Here is a 22,907-nt window from a genome sequence, read left to right on the forward strand (position 1 = left end):
CTCTCTATCTCTCTCTCTCAAAATAAATAAACATTAAAAAAAAAAAAAAACAGGCAAAGCTAATCTATGATGGTAAAAAAGTTAGGTTAATGGGGGGCACCTGGCTGGCTCAATTGGTGGCATGGGCAACTCTTGATCTCAGGGTTGTGAATTCGAGTCCTATGTTGTGTGTAGAGATTTCTTAAAAATAAAATCTTTTAAAAAAAGTCAGGATAATGGGAGCAGTGAGGAGGGCGGTGGTGATTGGAAAGGGGCATAAGACAGGATGCTGTAATATTGTTTATCCACATGGTTATTAGGTATACAGGTGTATTCAGTGTGTGAACATTCACTTATGGTATGTGCAGTCTTCTGTATATTATACTTCAATGTAAGTTTCCATTTCCAGGGGCGCCTGGCTGGCTCAGTTGGTAGAGCATGCCACTCTTGAACTCAGGGTGGTGAGTTCAAGCCCCACACTGGGCACAGAGCTTACTTAAATTAAAAAAAAAAAAAAAAAAAAAAAAAAAAAAGTTTTCATTTCCAAATGTACAAGAAAACACAGAATTGTTTTACAATCTTAGAGTGGACAAAGCCTTCCTAAGTATGACTACCCCGAAGTCATAAAAAGGATTAATAAATTTCACTACATAAAAATAAATTTCTGCAGAGTAAAATAAGACCAACAATCGAATAGAAAAATGGGTTCAAAATATGAATATACACATCCCAGAAGAGGACATACAAATAGCTCCAAACATACTTAAGTATGTTCAACTTCACTTATAATAAGAAAAATGCTGGGGCGCCTGGGTGGTTCAGTTGGTTGAGCATCCGACTTCAGCTCAGGTCATGATCTTGACTTTGGCTCAGGTCATGATCTTGTGTTCCTGAATATGAGCCCCATGTCTGGCTCTGTGCTGACAGCTCAGAGCCTGGAGCCTGCTTCGGATTCTGTGTCTGCCTGTCTCTCTGCCCCAGTACCGCTCATATTCTGTCTCTCAAAAAATAAATAAATGTTAAAAAAAATCAAAATGCAACTAATATCACAAAATATTTAAATTGGAAAAGACAAAGTATGGTAATGCAGTAAATGGGCAGAAGTGTGAGGACTAAAGCACGCTCACATAATGACAAGAGTATAAACTGTTACAACATCACTGGAGATCAATTTAGCAAAAACTGTTAAAGTTAAAAATGCACATATCTTGGGGTGCCTGGGTGGCTCAGTCTATTGAGCGTGGGACTCCTGATTTTGGCGCAGGTCATGATCTCGCGGTTCATGGGACTGAGCCCCAACATGAGGCTGATAGGGCAGAGCCTGCCTGGGATTCTCTGCCTCCCTCCAAAATAAATAAATAAAAATTTTAAAAATGCACATATCCTTTGACAAAGCAACGTAACTTCGGAAATTTACAGATACACTTGCACACGTGCAAAACAAAGGATGCACAAGTATATTCACTGCTCTAACCATCCCACTGTTGGGAGATACGTAGGGGAGACAACCCCGCAAACGCTTAGAAATATGGTTATCTTTAGAATACACTGATAAAATTCCCACAAGATAAATGTGACTAGGTATATGTAGAAAGAGTTCAAAAGACTGTAGACGCAGCAGCCCAGTTCCCGACTCTCAACTCCAGCATCCCCCGGACTCGTACCTACAATACAGGGCGAAATGGGATCACGCCTGAAGCACCTAATGGGGTAAAGCAGGAGAGGCCAGAAGACCTGGGCAGGGAAAGAGGGCATGAGAAAACTGAGCCACCTACTCACACTCGTACTTCCGAATGACTGGAGGATACTTGGCCTTGATTGCCTTCTGCTCTTCAGTCAAATTGTAATCTCGAATATCTTCCTCTTCCTGCGCCATAATTACAACCCTGGACACTCCACTTCCGCCCTTCATTAGCCGGACTTCAGCCCTGATTTACAACTTCCGCTCTAGACTCCGCCCCTTGGCACACACCCTTAAAGGACCGGGACTCCATTCTCCCAGATGTACTTATACCCTAAGACTCCTGGCCTAGGACCCGCCGGTGGAAGCACGTCTTTAATAGGCTTAGGCCCTATTTTCTGCGTTTGCTTCATCACTTCTAAGAACCCAAGAAACAAGTAAATTGGGGGACCTGGAAGTAGTAAGACACTTGAGCTAGACACTCCTACGCCTGAGTGGTAGACGTGTTTTCTTTCTGCCTCATTCCCAGAGTTGATAACTAGACCCGAAAGCATCCCAGATTTTTCATGTCAGTGCTCTGAAATTGTCGCGAGCGGAACAGCCTTTAAGAAAATGGCTGCCCCCTGTAGAGTGCGGACTAAACATCTCACGTGACCCGGCGGGCGCCCTCCCACCAGCTCCGCGCGCGCGCAATCGAAGGAAGTCGGCTCCCGGCCGAGTGGGGGCAGGGGAGGGGCGCGCGCCTGGGCCCCGCAGAAAGCGATTTTATGCATCTGGATAGGCTGCGAACGCGGCTTCCCCGCCCACCCCGCGGTTCGCTGCGCTCGGATTGGCCAGTGTTGGCGCGAAGGTGCGCGAGTCGGCCCTCACGCAGGGGCAGCAGGAAACAATAGAGGCCGCGCGCGCCGAGCGAGCGCCCGTAGCCTCCCCGCCCCTCCCGCAACGCTCGACCCCGGGATCCCCCCGGCTTGCCTGCCCGCCATGGCCGACAAGGAAGGTGAGGGTGCTGGGGCTGCCCCAGGAGGGCGGGGGTGCCGGGCTGGCGCCGCGGCCTCGACAGGGCCTAGCAGTGAAGGCAAGCCCGACTCTTGAGTGTTGTCTCCACCATCGAAGGCGTGAGGAGAAATCGCCCCGCGGGTCGGGCTAACGGCGCGCCTGTTCCAGCGGCGCGGAGGCCTGTCGCCGCGGCGTGGAGCTGCCGGAGTGGCGGGGGGGGGGGGGGGCGGCGGAGGCTGTTTGGTCCCTCCCCGCGCTCCCTGTCGGTCGGCCCGCTTCTCCCGGGAGTGCCTACGCCGTTCCCTATCCCAGAGGCCGGTGCTCGGGCCTCCTCGCCGGCTCCGTGGACCTAGCGCGTACCGGAGCGTGCTCCCGAGCTCGACGCCGTCGCCCTAACGCCTAACGGAGTGACTGGCCCGAGAGTGGTTGCGGGCCCGCGACGGTAGGGAGGGGGGTCGGTACCTCCGCCTGGGGGAGATTGAGGCAAATCTCCATTTCAGAATCGAGCAGTGCCGGTAGCTTTGGAAGTGTTTCCTCCGTTTCCATTTGTGTTTGCTAACTTAATTTGTTTTTAACTTTTTAGCAGCCTTTGATGACGCAGTGGAAGAACGTGTGATCAACGAAGAGTACAAAATATGGAAAAAGAACACCCCTTTTCTTTACGATTTGGTGATGACCCATGCTCTGGAGTGGCCTAGCCTAACTGCACAGTGGCTTCCAGATGTAACCAGGTGACGTGAATCTTTTGAACGTTATTTTGTTGTGTCCTCCTCAGTGGAGATTTCTCACAATGATTTTCCCTATTTTCCGCCAGTCTCTTGGAGAGGGCACGTGATCAAAGCCTATTGGTGACGTTTTTTTCTAGGCCAAAAAATAAATAAAATGTAAAAATAATTTTGCAACTTAGCTGATAAGGGAAAATTTGTTTTCTTTTCCTGATATGAAATGAATAGCCTGTTAGAACTATAGTTGGCCAAATAATATAAAACGTGTCAGCTTTCCAAAAATGCCATGATGGGTCATTCTAGTACTTTCAGGAAAACGTTTGAATGTATAGGTAGTAGCTGGTTAATACAAAGATGTGTATGACATGGTACCTGCCTTCAAGGAGCACATGTCTAGTTGAAGAGGCTGGTGTAGACTAATAATTATAGATACATGTGCTAAGAGCAGTTTTACGGAGATACTTAGGATATTTAGAACTAACACCTGAGGATGGGATGGTTTTTATATAAGGGAATTATACATAGTGAAAGATTAATCACTTGTGTGTCTTACACGTGCGAAGCTTACCTCTAAGAGGATAAAATAATATTTCATTTAGCTCACATTTATTGAGGGTCTGGTAGGTGCCGCGTATCAGGGTGTGCAAATTGAGATAAGTCACCTTCCCTACCTCGACTCCTTGTGTATATGGTGTGGTAGATTTCCCCTCCCCCAAACCTTATTTGTAGGGAATATGGCCCAAGATCCCCAGTGGATGCCTGAAGCCATGGATAGTTCTGAACTCTATGTGTTAATGTTTTCTCCTATACATGCATAACTGACAAAGTTTAAACAATGCAGGCACAATAAGAGACTAATGATAAAGCAGGATGATTATAATATACCATAACAAAAGCTGAGTGAATAATGTACCATAATAAAAGCTGGTCTCTTGCTGTCAAAATTTCTCACTGTACTCACCCTTCTTCTTGTGATGTTGAGAAGATAAAATGCACGTGTGATGAAATAAAGTGAGGTGAATGACATGGGCCTTGTGATGAAGTATTAGGCTACTACTGACCTGATGTTAAGTCAGAAGGAAGATCATCTGCTTCCGGATGGGACTGTAGTTGACCAAACTGAAGGGGGGGGGGGCTACTATATTACAGTGAAAAATAATTATCATGAGAGTGGCACAGATAAAATTATCAGAGGAAGGAAAAAATCACCTCAATTTAGGGTATCCCGAAAGTCTCCCAGGAGGAAATAACAATGCAAAGATGAAGGTGAATTTAAATAATACAAGGTTTTATAAAAACCAGTGTGCCTGTTGGAATAATGGGTTTTCTATTATAAAACTGTTTCACTATTCAGAATAGCATTTAAAAATTACATTGTGTATTAAATAACTCCATTTCTTCAAAATTCATGTCTTTAGAATTCAAGATATTTGCAGAATATGGTTAATTAGGCCATGTTTCAGCTCAACAAGTAATAAAATTTGATACAAATTTTACTAATGACTTAAGAACAAGGCTGCTATCTTCACAATGGCATTAAAAATGAGGAGATCTGTCCTAATGATGTTTAACAAACTTCTAAAAAAATACCTAGAAATTTAGAGTCAGAAGCTTTGTCATGACCAGGAATTCCCATGTTTAACTGATCATCAGAATTACTTGAGTTCAGGTTAAGTGGAGCCATTTCTGTCAGGAGTTCTCAATGGTAGTTCAAACCATTTAGGAGCTGGTGGCAGAGTAATTGATGAAAAATAGTTGAATGGTGATTCCACAATCATGAGCTGCATGCATCATATTGGAACAGTGGATCCCAAATACTGGCCACTGCATACCTACTAAATCATTCTGGAACCATATTTTTAAAAACCTTCCTATATAATGTAGTTAGTAGCTCAATTTAGAAAGCAATGAATTAGACTAAAGTTTATTTATTTTGAGTGGGGGAGGGGGGATAGAGAGTTGTGCCCGGTCAGTGCAGAGCCCGATGCAAGGGCTCAAACTCCCAAACCATGAGATGATGACCTGAGCTGAAGTCGTAAACTTAACTGACTGAGCCACCCAGGAGCCCCAAAGCTAATTTTTTTTTAATTTTTTTTTTTTTAACGTTTATTTATTTTTGAGACAAGGAGAGACAGAACATGAACAAGGGAGGGTCAGAGAGAGGGAGACACAGAATCTGAAGCAGGCTCCAGGCTCTGAGCTGTCAGCACAGAGCCCAATGCGGGGCTCAAACTCACGGACCGCGAGATCGTGACCTGAGCTGAAGTCGACTGCTTAACCGACTGAGCCACCCAGGCGCCCCAAAGCTAATTTTTTTAAGACAAGGATTACTTAGAAGCAAGCATACCTATTGGCTTAGTGTTTAATATTTTGTGTCTGTTGGTCTTCTTCTTGTTTTCTTTTTTTTCTTGTGGGGATGGTGTTTATTCATCTTTTTAAAAAAAAATACTATTGTAGTTCTGTAGTATCTTTTTCCCCCACTTCCTGTGGTTCTTTGTTTAGCCGTCTAAATGTAGACATTCCCAGTTTTGTGTTGACAATTCTCTTTTCTTTCCTCTACTTTTTCTATGTAGCATATAGATGCCTATTGCCTCTGTGCAGAGGAATTTCTGTTGGTTATCTCTAGACCCAATTTCTGAGTTCTTCCTGAATTTTCAGCAGCCTACTGGTGTCTTCTCTGAACTATCTTACTGGGTTCCCCAACATGACATTTTTCAAACTGAGTATATTCTTTCCATAGAGGTCCCAATCGGCTTTCTGCTATTGTTCCTATTTCTCTTTATCATACTTGACTTTGGTTTGACATTTCCTAGGTTTTTCTCTTTCTCCACTTGATGGTTCATTTATAAGCCTCAGTGAATTATATTTGTATAATATCTCTTATCTAGACCAAAGGTTCTCAAACTTTAACATGCATTGTAATCAGCTGGAGGGATTGTAAAATAGATTGTGGTGCCCTGCATTCCAGGTTTCTGATTTAGTAGGTCTGGAGTGGATCTGAGAACTTAATTTGCCTTTCTGGATGAAGTTCCTAGATGCTGATGCTGGTGGTCCTGATACCACACTTGAAGAACCTCTACTTTACACTGTCAGATTAATCCTCCTGTGATAATTCAAATGGTGCTGTGTCCTTAGAAATTTTCCATGGTCCTTTGTTCCCTCTATAGTATAGAGTCTTGAATTCCTTAAGGTGGCACTCAGTACCCTAGAATCTGCTTTCTAGCCTTCTCTTTCCATTTTGCCATGTCCAAAGTCAGTTGGGATGTTGGTCCTAGTAGGTGTGAGTTCTTTTGTTTATTTTTAAAGTAATCTCTACACCCAACGTGAGGTTTAAAAACTCAGGACCCCCAAGATCTAAAGCCATATGCTCTACCAACTGAGCCAGCCAGGTGCCCCTCTAGTAGTTGTGTGATCTTAGGCAAGTTGCCTAATTTTCCTAAACCTCAAGTTCATCTTCATCTTTTGATGCATGGTTTGTAAGTGTTTAACATGATATCTGGCATTTTGTAGACCTGCCCTTTGCTCAGTTCCCTTTCTTTGGAATACTGTCTTTCAAAACCCTTGTCTCTTCTAGGTTTTATCTCTCATTTTGATATCTGCTCAAATATCACCTCTTTCATGAATACTTCTTTAATTCCAGAAGCAATCTTATTTATTTATTTATGTATTTATTTAAATTTTTTTTAACGTTTATTTATTGGGAGACAGTCACAGAGCGAGAGTAGGGGAGGGGCAGAGAGAGGGAGACACAGAATCTGAAGCAGGCTCCAGGCTCTGAGCTATCAGCACAGAGCCTGACGCAGGGCTCGAACTCAGCAAACTGTGAGATCATGACCTGAGCCTAAGTCAGTTGCTTAACCAACTGAGCCTCCCAGGCGCCCCTATTTATTTATTTTTAAATTCTCATATTCTTACGTACGTTTCATGTATTTATTGACTTGTATTTTAATTATTTGTATATGTGATTAATTGCCCCTGGTTTTTTAAGGGCATGAATCATGTCTTAATCATTTTTTGTACTTCGTAGTTTTTGGCACAATGTGTCACTGATTAGGCACTTAGTAAATATTTGAACAATTAGTTTATCTAATAATTATTTTCTTTCCTATACCTTTTAATGAAATTAATGAAGTAACCTGAAGTGTTAGTGTACGCAGCAATTACTTTGTTTACCTCCAGCCCATTGTGGAGGGTGAGAAATTAATTCACATTTTATTCTCTTAGATGTTTTACCCAAAGTAATTATAAATTTTTTGTCAAGTTAAGAAAATTAAGTGCTATGTAGTCCTATTAAGTGCTATGTAGTCTTCTCTATGGAAGATACATTAAAAGTCAGAAATGTGTAGGGGTGCCTGGGTGGCTCAGTCAGTTAAGTGTCCGACTTCAGCTCAGGTCATGATCTCACAATTCGTGAGTTCAAGCCCCGCGTAGGGCTCTGTGCTGACAGCTTGGAGCCTGGAGCCTGCTTTGGATTCTGTGTCTTCCTCTCTCTCTGCCCCTCCTTTGCTCATGCTATCTCTCAAAAGTAAATAAACGTTAAAAAAATTTTTTTAGAAGTTAGAAATGTGGCTCATAATGACTTTGTCCTCTCAAAACCTGGTTATAATAGTGCCTTTTTGCATGTATATGTATATCACTACTTCATTGTCTCTATCAGTGTTGCTAATTTGAATAGTGACCATATGTTGCTGTTAACAGACCAGAAGGGAAAGACTTCAGCATTCATCGACTTGTCCTGGGAACACACACGTCGGATGAACAAAACCACCTTGTGATAGCCAGTGTGCAGCTCCCTAACGATGATGCTCAGTTTGATGCTTCCCACTACGATAGTGAGAAAGGAGGTAGGACTCTTAAAAACAAAAGAAGGAATAATGTGTGGGTTATATTTTTTATATTTTTGAAGTATCATGAAACGAATGTTAAGTTTGATAAATTAACCTGTCAAGTTAGTAATAAGATTTTGAGCTTTGGAAAGCCTGGGTTTGCAGTACAGATATTAAGTCTCAGAAGAGCTACTTAACACATAACATGGTTCTGTGCCTTTTCTATAAACCTCTCTACAAAGGAGGTTTTTATTGTTGTCGTTTTCCTTATGTTTATTTATTTGGGGGGGAGGTGATATGGAGACCATGCCAAGCAGGCTCCATGCTGCCAGCACAGAGCCCAACGCAGGGCTCGAACTCATGAACCGTGAGATCATGACCTGAGCCAAAATCAAGAGTCGGACACTTAACCAATTGAGCCACCCTGGTGCCCCTTTTTATTGTTTTTTAATTTAAGTAATCTCTACACCCAACGTGGGGCTCACACTCAAAACCCCAAGATTAAGAGTTGCATGCTCTATTGACTGAGCCAGCCAGGTGCCCCAAAAGTCTACCATTTCTGTTTTTGTGCATGCATTCTCAGCTTGGGAGATAATTGCCCCCAAGGGGATGAAAATTTGTTCTCAGAGAGTGGGATGTGTGAAAACCATCTTAATTCTTTAAATGTGTAAAGCACAGATGTGCATGGTGTACATAAATATACAGGATATCTATGGTATTAAAATTTCATCAAGAGTGTCAGAAAAGATGTTTTATAAAACATCTTGTTTCTTGGAGGAAAAAGACTAAGAAACACTGGCTTAAATTACGCTTTCTCAGATTGAAGTGGTAGAAATGACAACCATGGCACTTGATATGTATATAAAAATGAAATGAGCCATTTAATTGTATCCTATTTTTAGGAGATGACCTAAGGGTTTAACTAAATACTTTTTCCCTTTTAGTAGAGGTGGAAATGGGTGAGTTACCTTTGTTGTTACCCTTGAACGCAAGTTAGTACCAAGAGGTAAAAGATACACTCTTATTGAGATTTGCGATCTTTTTAAAAAAAAGGATGTTTAATGTTTCTTTCCTTAGATTTCTCCTGACTAGCAGAATCCATTTTTTTATCTAAGTTCTTTTGAGCTCCCTCCAGTTATTTGCCAGGATCGTTCTGTGCAGTTAATCTTTGGATTACTCCATATTTGCCTTAGGGTGATACAGAATGCAAAGTAGTAAGTTCTTAAGGTAATGATCTGCAAACATGATTTTGTGTCACTGACCCAAGTATATGTGATATGATTATTGGGAAGTTATTTTCTTGATAAGCATTAGTGTTGGGGGGGGGGGCACTGAACCTAAGAATCTGAAGATTTTGGCTTGAGATCCTGTTATGCCTCTCACTAGCTGTGTGGTTTTGGATAAATCATTTAGCCTCTCTGAGCATTAATTTCCTTTTTATTAAATGAAGATAAATTGTGGGGCGCCTGGGTGGCTCAGTCGGTTAAGCGTGTGACTGGAGCTCAGGTCATGATCTCACGGTTCGGGAGTTCAAGCCCTGCATCAGGCTCTGTGCTGACAGCTCAGAGCCTGGAGGCTGCTTTGAATTCTGTATCTCCCTCTCTCTCTGCCCCTCCCTCACTTGTGTGTGTTCTCTCTCTCTCTCTCTCTCTCTCTAAATAAACATGAAAAAATTTAATTAAAATCTTTAAAAAAAATGAAGATAAATTGTTTTGAAATAGGATTTTTGGTTTAGTGACAAAGCAATATTCTGATGGGTAATGTAATAAATTATTTTAAAAATCAAAGCAAATACTGAATGCCAGGGTTTTTCCTTGGTACTAGGGATACAGCATAGAATAGGCTTTTCTGGCCTGATGAACATCTTTTTGTGTAAGACATAGCTCCTTTTTTGTTTTGTTTTGTTTTGTTTTGTTTAGACATAATTTCCTTTTGATGGTTGTATACTGTGTCATAATTAACTATCCCTTATTTGACATTTAGGTGGTTTCCAATTTTCGGACTTCAAAAACAGTACTTGTACCATATGTCCTTTATAGTTTTACTATAGAATAAGTTTTGTTTTTCTTTTTTAATTTTTTTTTTCGATGTTTATTCATTCTTGAGAGAGACAGCATGAGTGGGGCAGAAGCAGAGAAAGAGGGAGACACAATCCAAAGCAGGCTCCAGGCTCTGAGCTGTCAGCACAGAGCCCGACATGGGGCTCTAACTCACAGTGAGATCATGACCTGAGCCGAAGTCAGATGCTTAACCAACTGAGCCACCCAGGCGCCCCATTACAGGATAAATTTTCTAAGTGGAAGGCCAATCAGAGCAAAACTGCCCTCCAAAAAACATTCAATCCCACCAATAGCAATCGTATTTGTATGTTTCTCCATGCCCTCGGCAGCATTGGATTTACCTGTCCAACTTTTCTCTGATGTCCTTCAGATATTGTGTCATTCTTTGAAATGCCTTCATCATTCCAAGATTTTAAAATATTTAGCTGTTGTTTTCTGGTACTTATGTTTTAACCATTAAAACTATAATCTTCCTGGTATTTGTTTTGGTATTGGGTACAGGGTAGGAATCTAAGCATTTTTCTAAGTGGTTAGCAATTTTTTATCTTACTTTATTTATTTTTAAAAAATTTTTTTTTTTAATGTTTGTTTATTTTGAGAGCCCATGCCTGAGCAGGGGAGGGACAGAGAGAGAGGGAGAAAGAGAATCCCAAGCAGACCCTGCACTGTCAGCTCGAAGCCCCACGAGGGGCTCAATCCCACTGTGAGATCAAGACCTGAGCCAAAATCAAGAGTTGGAAACTTATTAGCCAACTGAGCTACCCAGGCACCCCACCAATTTTTTAAAAACCATTTGCTGGCAAATTGTTTTCTTCACTGGTTTTAGAAGTGGCATTTTTTAACATTTATACTCAAGTCTTTTTCTGGTAATTGAGTTTTTTGAACAGCATCAAGCCAATTTTTGCTTCATCCCCCTTAATTAATGTTTAATTATGGAGAAACAATTTAAAATACCAGTAATTATATTTGTACCACTATATAAATCATCCTATTTAATCCTCACAAGGAAACTGGTACTCATAGATGTTTCGTAACTTGCCCTAAGGTTACATAGCTTATCTCCCATTTCTCCCTCTTCTCTTTACTTCCCTTCCCTCTCTCTCCCCCCATCTTCAGATCACTGGATAGGCTTCTCTCCATATGGTCTTAACAATGATGGAAGTACATAATATCATAGTGTCTCTTGGGTGGTGGTGAAGTAGATAGCTTACTAGTCTCTCTCACTCTCAGATGAAATGTCCTGGACTCTCAGATTGAACTATTGTAATGAGTTACCATCCACTTGACCCCATTTGGTTTTGGGTAATTGGTGTCAGATAGCTTCAAAAGATCATTGAACTTCCAAAGTGAAAACTAAAAACTGACTTAGTCTTGTTTTGACGTTAAAATAATTTGTGTTTATATTAGGTTCAGCCTGGCTATAGTCACGTTTTAAGCCCTTATAAAATAGGTTAGATGTAAAAAATTTTTATTAATACTTATTTTTGAGAGAGAGCAAGTGCACACAAGCAAGCAGAGGAAGGACAAAGAGAAGGAGACACAATCTGAAGCAGACACCACTCTGTCAGCGCAAAGCCCATTGTGGGGTTTAGGGCTTGGGGCTTGAACCTACTAACTGTAAGATCAAGTCACAACTGACTGAGCCGCCCAGGTGCCTCTAAAATTTACGTTTAAATGACTCTGTTACCAAGATCGTCCAATATCAAGTTTATTTCTAGCAACTTGTTTGGGGAATTTTTTTTTTAAGATATCTTTTAGTCTTTTGTCTGAATTATACATAATAAACTATTACTAAATCATGATGAGATAGTTAACGGATATTAGAGTTTACTCTTTATAGTGAAAAGGTTTTTATGGGCTGAAAGAGTGGCTTAGAGGTAGAAGTCAGTGCCGGTTACCTAGTTTGTTGGGGAAAATACTGGCTGGGAGGGACACGATAGTACCTCTGGGAGGCTGGAAATTTCTGTATTTTGATCTGGGTGGTGGTTTTCCTAGTGTATACATTTGTAAAAATTTGTCAAACTAGGCACTTATACTACATTATAGCTCAAGTTTTTTTAATACCATTTTATATGGAGAGAAGCAAACAAAATAGAAATATAACTGGACTTTGATAGCCATTTAATTATTGTACATTGATACCTCAATCTTTCCTATTTCAGTTTTGGCCTTTCATATACCAGCTTTAACTTGAGAACCCCTAATTATTTTTTAAATTGATAAGTCATCATCTTCACAAAAACTCAATTGTGAATCCTCTAAGCTGACTTATTACTGTACTTTATCCACAGTTAGAGTTCCTCTGTTTAGTATGTATCCCACACCAAAATACCCCACATTCTGTAGTTAATACCCTTGCTCTGCAGGCTCTGTGCCAGCTGTTGTTCTTCCCTTGTTATTGGTATCTGTTTTCTGGTAGTTCTGCTTTTTTGTCATAGTCATCTGTAGTTACATTTTATCTCTGTGTGTTTGGACTGAAAGTTCCTTGCAATCACATCCTATCATGCCTTCTTTTTTTACATCATAGATGCTCATGGTCTAGAGTTCTGGGGGAAAATTCATGTAACATGTTTTTTTTTCTCTTTTAGTGTCTATTTTGAGCTTTTATTTTTAGATTTTTAGCCTGTATGAAACATTTGCATTTCAACATCTAAAAGTTAACTTGGAAGTTGAAAGTTATCTAATCTGCCAGCCATATTACCCATCTATATCCTTGCTTTTTAAAAAGATTTTGGTCCTGGGGTGCCTGGGTGGTTCAGTTGGTTAACTGTCTAACTCTTGGTTTCAGCTCAGGCCGTGATCACTGTTCATGAGATCAAGCCCCATGTTGGGCTCAACACTGACAGCACAGAGCCTTTTGGGGATTTTCCCTCTCCCTGCCACCCTCCCAAATAAACTTAAAAAAAATTTTTTTTTGTCCTTAAAAGTGTAACACTTAGTAACAGTACTCTTGACAGCATTTTCATTTACGAGTTAATTTCACAGCTTTGCTTTATGAATAAAGTATTTGAGGCTCAGTGAAATTGAAGGTCTTCCCCCAAATCACTAAGCTAAGTGGCAGTTAGGCCAACATCCGACTCTTACTTAGATATCTTATTCTGCCTTTTGTAATTCTTTGAGTGATAGTTAACTACCTTTGTTTGTTTATATGTTGCTTTGCCAAGATTTACATAATCGCAAATTATATTGTTATACATTTTATGGTGACACTTGGGAGAACTAAGTGCATACAGTAGTCAAATGTGAATAAGAAATGTTTTTATCTATTCTTTGCCTGGTTTATTTCAGCTAAGGATCATGGTTGGCATATGTAAGTGGGGGTTAGGAAAACGAAACTACCTCTTGGGCTCTGTGTTTTGTCCCTGGACTAAAAGAAATGGTATAGGGAAAAGATAATGGTGTGATGGTATTTCAGAAAGGATATTCCAAACTAGGTCTTCAAATAAATGGTATAGGAAGAACTCTTTAGTACCTGGCATACTGTGTACTCTAATATTCATTAAAATAGTAACTTAGGTTCTGTTTATTCACTTTCGGTATTTTAAGTGAGATTTAAAAATTGATTATTGACGGGTGTTTGGGTGGTTCATTCGGTTAAGCGTCTAACTTCAGCACAGGTCATGATCTCACAGTTTGTGGGTTTGATCCCCATGTCGGGCTGTGTGCTGAGAGCCTGGAGCCTCCTTCGGATTCTGTCTCCCTGTCTCTCTCTGCCCCTCCCCTGCTTGCACACTGTCTCTTTTTGCCTCTCAAAAATAATAAATAAAGGTTAAAAATTTTTTTTAATTGCTTGAGAATCTGCTTTTTGATTTGTTTATTATTTTTGAGAGAGGGAGAGGGAGAACTCCAGCAGGGGAGGGACAGAGAGAGGGAGACAATCTGAAGCAGACTCTGCGCTGACAGCAGTGAGTGAGATCATGACCTGACTTGAAGTTGAATGCTTAACAAACTGAGCCACCAAAGCACCCCAAGAACCTACTTTTGAAGTGGAATTGGTATAGTGTTCCTACTTTTAGATAGCATATATATTTATTAATTATACAACTCTCCAGAGTTGGTGTAGTTATGGCTGAAAGAATACTAGACTGGGAATCAAAAAATGGGGATTCACATTAGGTTCTGCCAAAGTCATGTCACTAGGAACACATTAATGGAGGTACTCCAAATTTCTGTTTTTCTTTGTAAAAATTCTGAGGATATTAACTGTTCCCTACTGTGTAGTATTGCAGTAAGAATCAATAAAAGGTGTGAAAACACTTTATACTGCTGACAAATGTCTAGATTACTTCTCTTACATCAGTTTGCTGATAAAAAGCAAACTTGGCCTGTGTCATCATTTGAGTGACATAGGGTATCTCTTGCTTTGTCCTCATTTGCAATTTCTTATTTACAGAATTTGGAGGTTTTGGCTCAGTTAGTGGAAAAATTGAAATAGAGATCAAGATCAACCATGAAGGAGAAGTAAACAGGGCACGCTATATGCCCCAGAACCCTTGCATCATTGCAACAAAGACTCCATCCAGCGATGTTCTTGTTTTTGACTATACCAAACATCCTTCCAAACCAGGTACCTGCCCTCTTTAGTTCAAATACAGATAATGAGTCGCTGTGGGAATACATTGCTCCACTCAATTGGAATTTAATTGCTTGTTATTCTTTGTATAATTTATACTGGTGATTTATACTGGTATGTGTGGTATTCTTCATTCTTCTTACCCAGGTGGGGAAAAAAGTGCTTTTTTACACAGAATAGAGTGATGCTTATTTTAATCTTAAGCATTCTGTCTTTGATCATAATGGGTCTGTATCGCTGTAGATATGAAGAGCCTTCAAACTCTTGATCAAAATTCCATTATGTTTAGTAGACCCAAGGAGGAAGTGAGCTCTGGATAGTCTTGATATGTCTGTTACTTTGCAGACCCTTCTGGTGAGTGCAACCCCGACCTGCGTCTCCGTGGACATCAGAAGGAAGGCTATGGGCTTTCTTGGAACCCAAATCTCAGTGGGCACTTACTTAGTGCTTCAGATGACCATGTGCGTATCCTTCCCATTTTGAAGCAAATCTGGGCTAGTTATCAGTTGGTTTCTTTTCTGGGGTGTGTGGGAAAGTGAGAATCTTCCATTTATATAATAGTTAATTTTACATTTAAGACCATCTGCCTCTGGGACATCAGTGCTGTTCCAAAGGAAGGAAAAGTTGTGGATGCGAAGACCATCTTTACAGGGCATACAGCAGTAGTAGAAGACGTTTCCTGGCATCTGCTCCATGAGTCTCTGTTTGGGTCAGTTGCTGATGATCAGAAACTTATGATGTGAGTAGAATCGTGTTTTAATTTTTTCTTTGTTATCTAAGTTTTATATTGTTACCTATTTTAAGCTTTTTTCCTGTTTTTTCTTTTTTATCAAAGCTGGGATACTCGTTCAAACAATACTTCCAAACCAAGCCACTCAGTTGATGCTCACACTGCTGAAGTGAACTGCCTATCTTTCAATCCTTACAGTGAGTTCATTCTTGCCACAGGATCAGCTGACAAGGTCAGTTTGTTTTATTTTAAGAAAAAACATAGGGTGAATTTCTCTGGCTTCCTTTGAATGCATAGAGATCTTTTAGTTACGGAATTTCTTCTCATTAAAAAAAAATTTATTGTTCTTGCTTTCCTTTTTGTATGTAGACCGTTGCTTTGTGGGATCTGAGAAATCTGAAACTTAAGTTGCATTCCTTTGAATCACATAAGGATGAAATATTCCAAGTAAGAGAAACTAACATGCTTTTTTTTTTTTTCTTTAAGGAAAACCTGGATGTGTGAGTAGGCACACTTGTGGCTTATCCCATTACTATAAATAATAAAAACCTTCTACATGTCTATGCTAATCTCTGTAGGAATTGGGATTGTTATTTCTATACTTCCTCAAACTGGTCATTGGCCACTTATATTCTTGAGGTATTAAGAAAATTAGTGCCTGGGGACGCCTGGGTGGCTCAGTCGTTTAGGTGTCCGACTTTGGCTCAGATCATGATCTCCCAGTTAGTGAGTTCAAGCCCCGCGTCAGGCTGCACGCCTGTTTGGGATTCTCCATCTCCTTCCCTGTCTGCCCTTCCCTCCCTCCCTCTTTCTCTCTCTCAAAATAAATAAACTTAAAAAATTAAACCAAAAAAAAAAAAAAGAAGGAAAATTAGGGTCTGATTTTATTCTTGTCTCTGACGCTTGTCTCTTACCTTATTTCCACAACTTACCATGTCTGTTGATTTTGTAGTTGAAGCCTAAAGTGCTAGCTCCCATGTTTCCTGCCTCATGAGTTTAAGCTCCTTTCTTAATCTGGAAAAACTGACTCAGTCAAGAAATGTTGCACTATGTTCAAAGCTTATTGCTGGAAAACTGTGAGGAATATGTTCTAGTCTTTGCTGTCAAAGAGCTTACAATTCTGTAGCAAGGAAAGGCCCATTTAGAGTCACCATAATAAAAGATGGTCAGGTGTTAAGAACCTAAAAGTGGTCAAATTTAATTTTGGTTGTGTGAAAGTGGCCTCTGAACTAGTCTCTAGGTGAGCCATTTTCCCATGCACTTAGTCTCACTTAACCTTATTTTCTACTCTCAGCCTCTCCAGTGAACATTTTGTCTTTACTCTGTCTCTTTGTCCTTGCCTGTAATGGTATTCTTGCCAGGAGTATGTCTAAATTCCTCCCTAAGGATTGGTCACTAATGCACTCTTATCCGTACCGTGAACCTAGGACTTTCTTATCAAACAGTGTAACAATATGTGATTTTGTTGTGTGTGTAGTAGCTTACTTTAATAAAGTCATTATTGTAAGTCATTTTTTATCAGTTTTATAGTGCTGAATTCATAGTAAGTATTTGAGAAAATAGATATTGTGTGTATGTGTTTTGCATTTTGGTTCTAAGGTCAGAATTGGATTACATTCAGCCAGAAGCCAGAATTAGTAAGAATAGATAAGATCAGATCCTCAAAAATATAAGATGAGCACTTGGCTGGCTCAGTTGGTGGAGCATGCAACTCTTGATCTGGGGGTCGTGTGTGCAAGCCCCACTTTGGGTGTGGAGCCTACTTTAAAGTTTAAAAATCTTTAAAATACATACATGTAAAGTGAGAAAGAACAAAAGCTGACTTCCTAGGTTTAGTGATAGATTATTTCCATATAAGAAACAATATTATCTAGCTGTCAAGTTTTATAACCTCTAAAATATGTTGATTTCTTCTTTTATTTACAAAATGTTTTAATTGTTAAATATAATTTAGGTATTTTCACCTCAATTTTTAATTTTTTTTTTTTAATGTTTATTTGTTTTTTGAGAGAGAGAGACAGAACGTGAGTGGGGGAGGAACAGAGAGAGAAGGAGACACAGAATCGGAAGCAGGCTCCAGGCTCTGAGCTGTCAGCACAGAGCCCGACGTGGGGCTCGAACTCATGAACCGTGAGATCACAACCTGAGCTGAAGTCGAACGCTTACTGACTGAGCCACCTAGGTGCCCCTCTCCCTGAATTTTCTAAACGCTTTTCTGTTTCCTTCATTCTTACTATAGGTTCAGTGGTCGCCTCACAATGAGACTATTTTGGCTTCCAGTGGTACTGATCGCAGACTGAACGTCTGGGATTTAAGGTAAATCTTGTGTTAGTTACTTTTTGTGGAGTTAACTTTATTTATACTTTCCCAAATTAGTTACTCAGGATAAATGTTTTAACTTATAAAAATTTTCTTGTGTTAGTAAAATTGGAGAGGAACAATCCCCAGAAGATGCAGAAGATGGGCCACCAGAATTGTTGGTATGTTACGCACACTGAGTAGTATTGAAATAGTCTGTATTTATTGTCCTCTATCTGTTCCTCATATCTTTGTTTTTCTCCCTCTTGCAGTTTATTCATGGTGGTCACACTGCCAAGATATCTGATTTCTCCTGGAATCCCAATGAACCTTGGGTGATTTGTTCTGTATCAGAAGATAATATCATGCAGGTTTGGCAAATGGTAAGTGTTAATCATTTATTTGGGGGAGGTTAGGTAAATGAGGTGTAGTGTCACTTCATATTTATAGACTTTAATGAATACCACTGGCCTCTCTGGTCAGTTTATTCCTGAGTATGACTTTAGCACTTAGCTGTACATTATCATTTGCTTGTTACCTTTATCTCCTTGTCCCAGTGGTGTTTCAAACTCAAAGAAACCAAACTTCTCTCCCCCTTTACCTTACTCCCCTTTCCTCCTGATTTTCCTGTTTCCTATTTGGCTCTAGTGTCTTCTCCAGGTCTTCCAACTTGAAAACTCAAGAGTTTTCTATTATCACTAGACTTCTAAGTCTAGTTCACTTACCAGGTTTAACATTGTCTGTCTGCAGGGTCATATCTATACTCCTCTTACAGAATACACACTTACATACCTACTTTCCTGTTTCTACTACACACCCTAGTTTTTGTCAGATTGTTACTACTACTTTCTAGACTATAATAACCTCCTTGCTGTTGGCTTGCCTTCTGCTTTCCCCTCTTTGCTGGCAGTTGAATCTTTGAGAATGGCATTCCTTTGAAGTGGCTTATGAACATGCCCAGCACATGCCTACCACAGTGGCACAGCATCAAATACTATCATTTCTCCATGAAATTTTAGTAGATGCTGAAAACATCCCTGCCCTTTATACCCCAGCTGGAGGTGATTGAGGTCAATTCTTTGAATTTCCAGAGAGCTTGGAATTTAATAAAAGATAACTATGATGTCTAATATATAGCAGAGTTAGAAACACTTGCCTTCTGGAGATGGATGGTGGTTGATAGTTAGACATAAGGTGAATGGGCTTAATGCCTCTGAACCGTACACTTAATAATGATTCACATGGGGGTGTCTGGGTGACTCAGTCGGTCGAGTGTCTCACTTCAGCTCAGGTCATGATCTCCTGGTTAGGTGAGTTCAAGCCCCGCATCAGGCTCACTGCTATCAGTGCAGAGCCCACTTTGGATCTGCTGTGTCCCTTGCCCCTTCCCCACTCACACTGTCTCAAAAATGAAATGCTTTTAAAAAGTGGTTAAGATGGTAAATTTAAGATATTTTTCGTAAGTTTTTTTGGAGAGAGAGAGCATGTGTGCAAGTGGGGGAGGGGCTGAGAGGGGGGAGAATGAGAATCCCAAGCGGGCTCTGTGGTGTCAGCCCTGATCCTGACGCTCAGTCCCACAAACTGGGATCATGACCTGAGTCAGAATTAAGAATCAGATATTTAACTGCCTTAGCCATCCAGGCGCCCCAAGATGGTAAATTTTATGTGTTTACCACAGATTTTTTTAAATGTTTATTTTAGTTTTAAAATAGCGTGAGTGGGGGAGGGGCAGAGGGAGAGGGAGACACAGAATTCAAAGCAGGCTCCAGGCTGTCAGCTGTTCGCATAGAGCTGGACACAGGGCTTGAACTCACAAACCATGAGATCATGACCTGAGCGGAAGTCCAATGTTTTAACTGACTGAGCCACCCAGCTCAGGTGCTCCTGAGATTAACATATTGTGTGGTGTATCTGTACTTTGGAATATTATGTATCAAAAAGAAATGTGCTTTGTTTTTATAAGATACCCATGACATTTTAAGTAGGAAAAGGGCAGATTGTAGAACAATAGCATGCTGTAATCCTCATGTTAAAATTATTGTAGCTAGTGTTTAATTAGGGGTGCCTGGGTGCGCCTACATGCGCGCACTCTCAAAGATAAACATTTTTTAAAAATATGTGTAACTATTTAGAAGGCTATTTGTCAAAATGTGGTTGGTATATTTAGGGAGTATTTTTATTTCTTCTTTATTCCTTTTAGTAATAATTCTGTGTTAATATGTGTAAACAGAAAATCTGGCTCACCTTTTTCCTTGTATTGTACCCACATAAAATTAATATAAAAATTAAAGACGGAAAAGTGAAATAGTCTGCCTTGGATAGCCTGTAAATTAAAAATATTTTAGTTGTTCCCATGGGATTGTTGTAGTAGATTGAACTACATTATCTTCAGGCAGGCCAGGTATTTCCTTTACTTGTTTTTTTTAGAATTGTGGTAAAAGAAAAGGAGAATTATAAAATAAATATTTGGTCTTTGTCCAGGTTCCTAGCACAGAGGTCCTAAAACCTTTGGGATTGTCAGAGTGGTAGAAGTCTCTATTCCTATTTATAAAGAGCCCCTTTTGGCCACGCCTGAGTTTAGGCTAAGGAGGTAACTTAGGGCCACTGGATAGCCTTAGGATAGGTCTGGACTCCCAAAAGACTGAACAGTTGATTGGAAAACTTTTCAGTCCCTCCCACCCGCAAGCAGAGGGGATTGCGCTCTGTAAAGACTCTTGAAAAGCCTCTATAAAACTTCTCAATGCAATGAGCTTCCAAGTTGTTAAATAGATCGATGCTGCCTAGGGAAGGCATGGACGCTCTGTGCTCCCTTTTCACCGTGCCCTGGGCATCACTGCCATTTGACTATTCCTGAGTTTTAAGTTGTAAACTGCTGATACTAAATAAAAGTTTTCATGATTTTATGAGTCATTCCAGCAAATTATCAAATCTAAGATGGCAGGGGGTGGGAGGGCAGCCTGTGGAAGCCCCCAAGTTTTATAGGCAAGTTGGACAGAAGTACATGGTTAGTCGGGGCACTCGGCTTGACACTGGCCTCTGAAGTGAGGATTATAGTCTTGTGGGACCAGGCCCTTAAACCTATGGAGTCTGACACTACTTCTAGGTATAGTTAGTGTCAGGATTGAATTGAATTGTTAGATACCTTTGGGTGAAAAAGACAGTTACACATTCGTTGTCAGAAAACATTACAAAATCGTATACATTCCTGTTGCAGTCAGATCACAGGCTTTTTAAAGATAAGACTGTCCCATCCTCTGCAGCACCTAGCCTAGTGATTTGTGCACAGTAGATGCTAAGTAAGAACAGTTAACTTTCCCCAAATAAAAGTATTTTCTGTATTTATGATTATGCCTTTGGCTGCAAGTTTTTCATCAAATGATAGAAGTAGAGTTTATTTTATGCTAGAGCAGTTTTCTTTTTTCTTTTTACTTTTTTTTTTTTTTTTTTTTTGAGAGAGAGCAAGCACATGCACAAGCAGGGGAGGGGCATAGAGAAAGAGGGAGACAGGATCTGAAGCAGGCTCCATGCTGACAGCAGAGCACCCGATGTGGGGCTCGAACCCATGACCTGCAAGATCATGACCTGAACCGAAGTTGGACGCCCAACTAACTGAGCCACGCAGGCGCCCCTAGAGCAATTTTCTTTTAAAAATATTCATAAATTGAGATTTGAAACCCATGGTTGCGGGGGGGGGGGGTCTCTTAATGAATGCTTATTTATTTTTTACTGTAATCACAGAATTATGCAACCGTCACCACAGTAATTTACCCCTCAGAAAAACTGCATACCCATTAGCCATCACTCCCTATTTTTCTCCAGTCCACCCAGCAGTAGGCAATCCCCAGTCCACTTTACGGATTTGCCTGTTCTGGACACTTAATATAAACTAAATAATACAATATGTGACTACCTTTTTTTTATTGCCACATACCATTTTTTTTTTATTTATTTTTTTTTTAATGTTTATTTATTTTTGAGACAGAGACAGAGCGTGAACAGGGGAAGGTCAGAGAGAGAGGGAGACACAGAATCTGAAACAGGCTCCAGGCTCCGAGCTGTCAGCACAGAGCCCGACGCGGGGCTCGAACTCATGGACCGCGAGATCATGACCTGAGCCGAAGTCGGCCGCTTAACCAACTGAGCCACCCAGGCGCCCCGCCACATACCATTTTTATTTATTCATCATTTGATGGGCATTTGTGGTGTTTTTACTTTTTTTAATTTTGTAAATTTTTTTTTAATGTTTTATATTTTTTTTGAGAGAGAGCGCAAGCAGGGGAGGGACAGAGAGAGGGAGACACAGAATCTGAAGCAGGCTCCAGGCTCTGAGCTGTCAGCACAGAGCCTGATGCGGGGCTTGAACCCACAAACTGTGAGATCATGACCTGAGCCGAAGTCTGACGCTCAACCAACTGAGCCACCCAGGCGCCCCTGTCGTTTTTACTTTTTGACTCTTGTGACTAACGTCCAATAAAAGGACTCCTGAAGGTTGAGTGTGAAGACAAACAGTAACCATACTTCAGTTTTGTGGGAATGTCCTAATCTACTTGGCCTGTGGGCCAGCTGCCTGTTTTTATTGGAACATAGCCATACCCATTCATTTTCAGATGGTCAATGGTTGCTTTCATGCAGCAACTGCAGAGCTGAATAGTTGCTACAGAGACTCTGGTTCAGTCTGTCTCTCTGGCCTGATCTGTTTTTGAAACTTTAACTTCAAGAAATATCTTTCATGTTTACTAAATGCCCTTTCTCTGTTTCTTGTTTTTGGGCAGGCAGAGAACATTTATAATGATGAAGACCCTGAAGGAAGCGTGGATCCAGAAGGACAAGGGTCCTAGATATGTCTGCACTTCTTGTGATTTTAGACTCCCCTGTTTTTCCTCTCAACCCTGAGATTGATTTAACACTGGTTTTGAGACACAGACTTTGTTTGGCTATCCCTCTATGATAGGTACCATCAACAATGTTACTAGCCCAAACAGAGGGTGTTTTCTAAATATTAACTAGGGGACTTGATTCAGTAAAACCACAGACTTCTA

The 22,907-nt window shown here is 40.5% G+C and overlaps 2 protein-coding genes across 6 annotated transcripts in view; one reads left to right on the forward strand and one right to left on the reverse strand.

Annotated features, from left to right (window-relative positions):
- ZBTB8OS (zinc finger and BTB domain containing 8 opposite strand) overlaps window positions 1-3,038 on the reverse strand; it is a 17,639-nt gene extending 14,601 nt beyond the window's left edge. The window contains exon 1 of one of the 4 annotated variants that reach the window (XM_042996328.1): window positions 3,017-3,038. Coding sequence is in view for 2 of the 4 variants with exons in the window: in XM_042996326.1 (XP_042852260.1) it covers window positions 1,759-1,891 (133 nt within the window). In the remaining 2 variants the exon portion in view is untranslated. Of the gene's footprint in view, window positions 1-1,754; window positions 2,318-3,016 lie in introns of those variants that run through there. The other 3 variants (XM_042996326.1, XM_007092421.3, XM_015542224.2) reach the window with 3 other exon arrangements.
- On the forward strand, window positions 2,494-22,903 carry RBBP4 (RB binding protein 4, chromatin remodeling factor). 2 transcript variants are annotated; one of them, XM_042996324.1, is made up of 12 exons: window positions 2,494-2,657; window positions 3,240-3,387; window positions 8,080-8,225; window positions 14,661-14,834; window positions 15,186-15,301; window positions 15,419-15,579; window positions 15,676-15,802; window positions 15,940-16,017; window positions 17,810-17,886; window positions 17,993-18,050; window positions 18,141-18,251; window positions 22,641-22,903. In XM_042996324.1, exons 1-12 carry the CDS (start codon window positions 2,642-2,644, stop codon window positions 22,704-22,706), a joined length of 1,278 nt encoding a protein of 425 aa, XP_042852258.1. In that variant the 5' UTR covers window positions 2,494-2,641; the 3' UTR covers window positions 22,707-22,903. The 2 variants fall into 2 exon arrangements, with proteins under 2 accessions (XP_042852258.1, XP_042852259.1); XM_042996325.1 differs by lacking the exon at window positions 2,494-2,657 and adding an exon at window positions 3,080-3,098.
- Window positions 22,904-22,907: the final 4 nt, after the last annotated feature.

The sequence above is a fragment of the Panthera tigris genome, chromosome C1 (genome assembly GCF_018350195.1).
Source record: "Panthera tigris isolate Pti1 chromosome C1, P.tigris_Pti1_mat1.1, whole genome shotgun sequence".
Taxonomy (NCBI): Eukaryota; Metazoa; Chordata; class Mammalia; order Carnivora; family Felidae; genus Panthera; species Panthera tigris.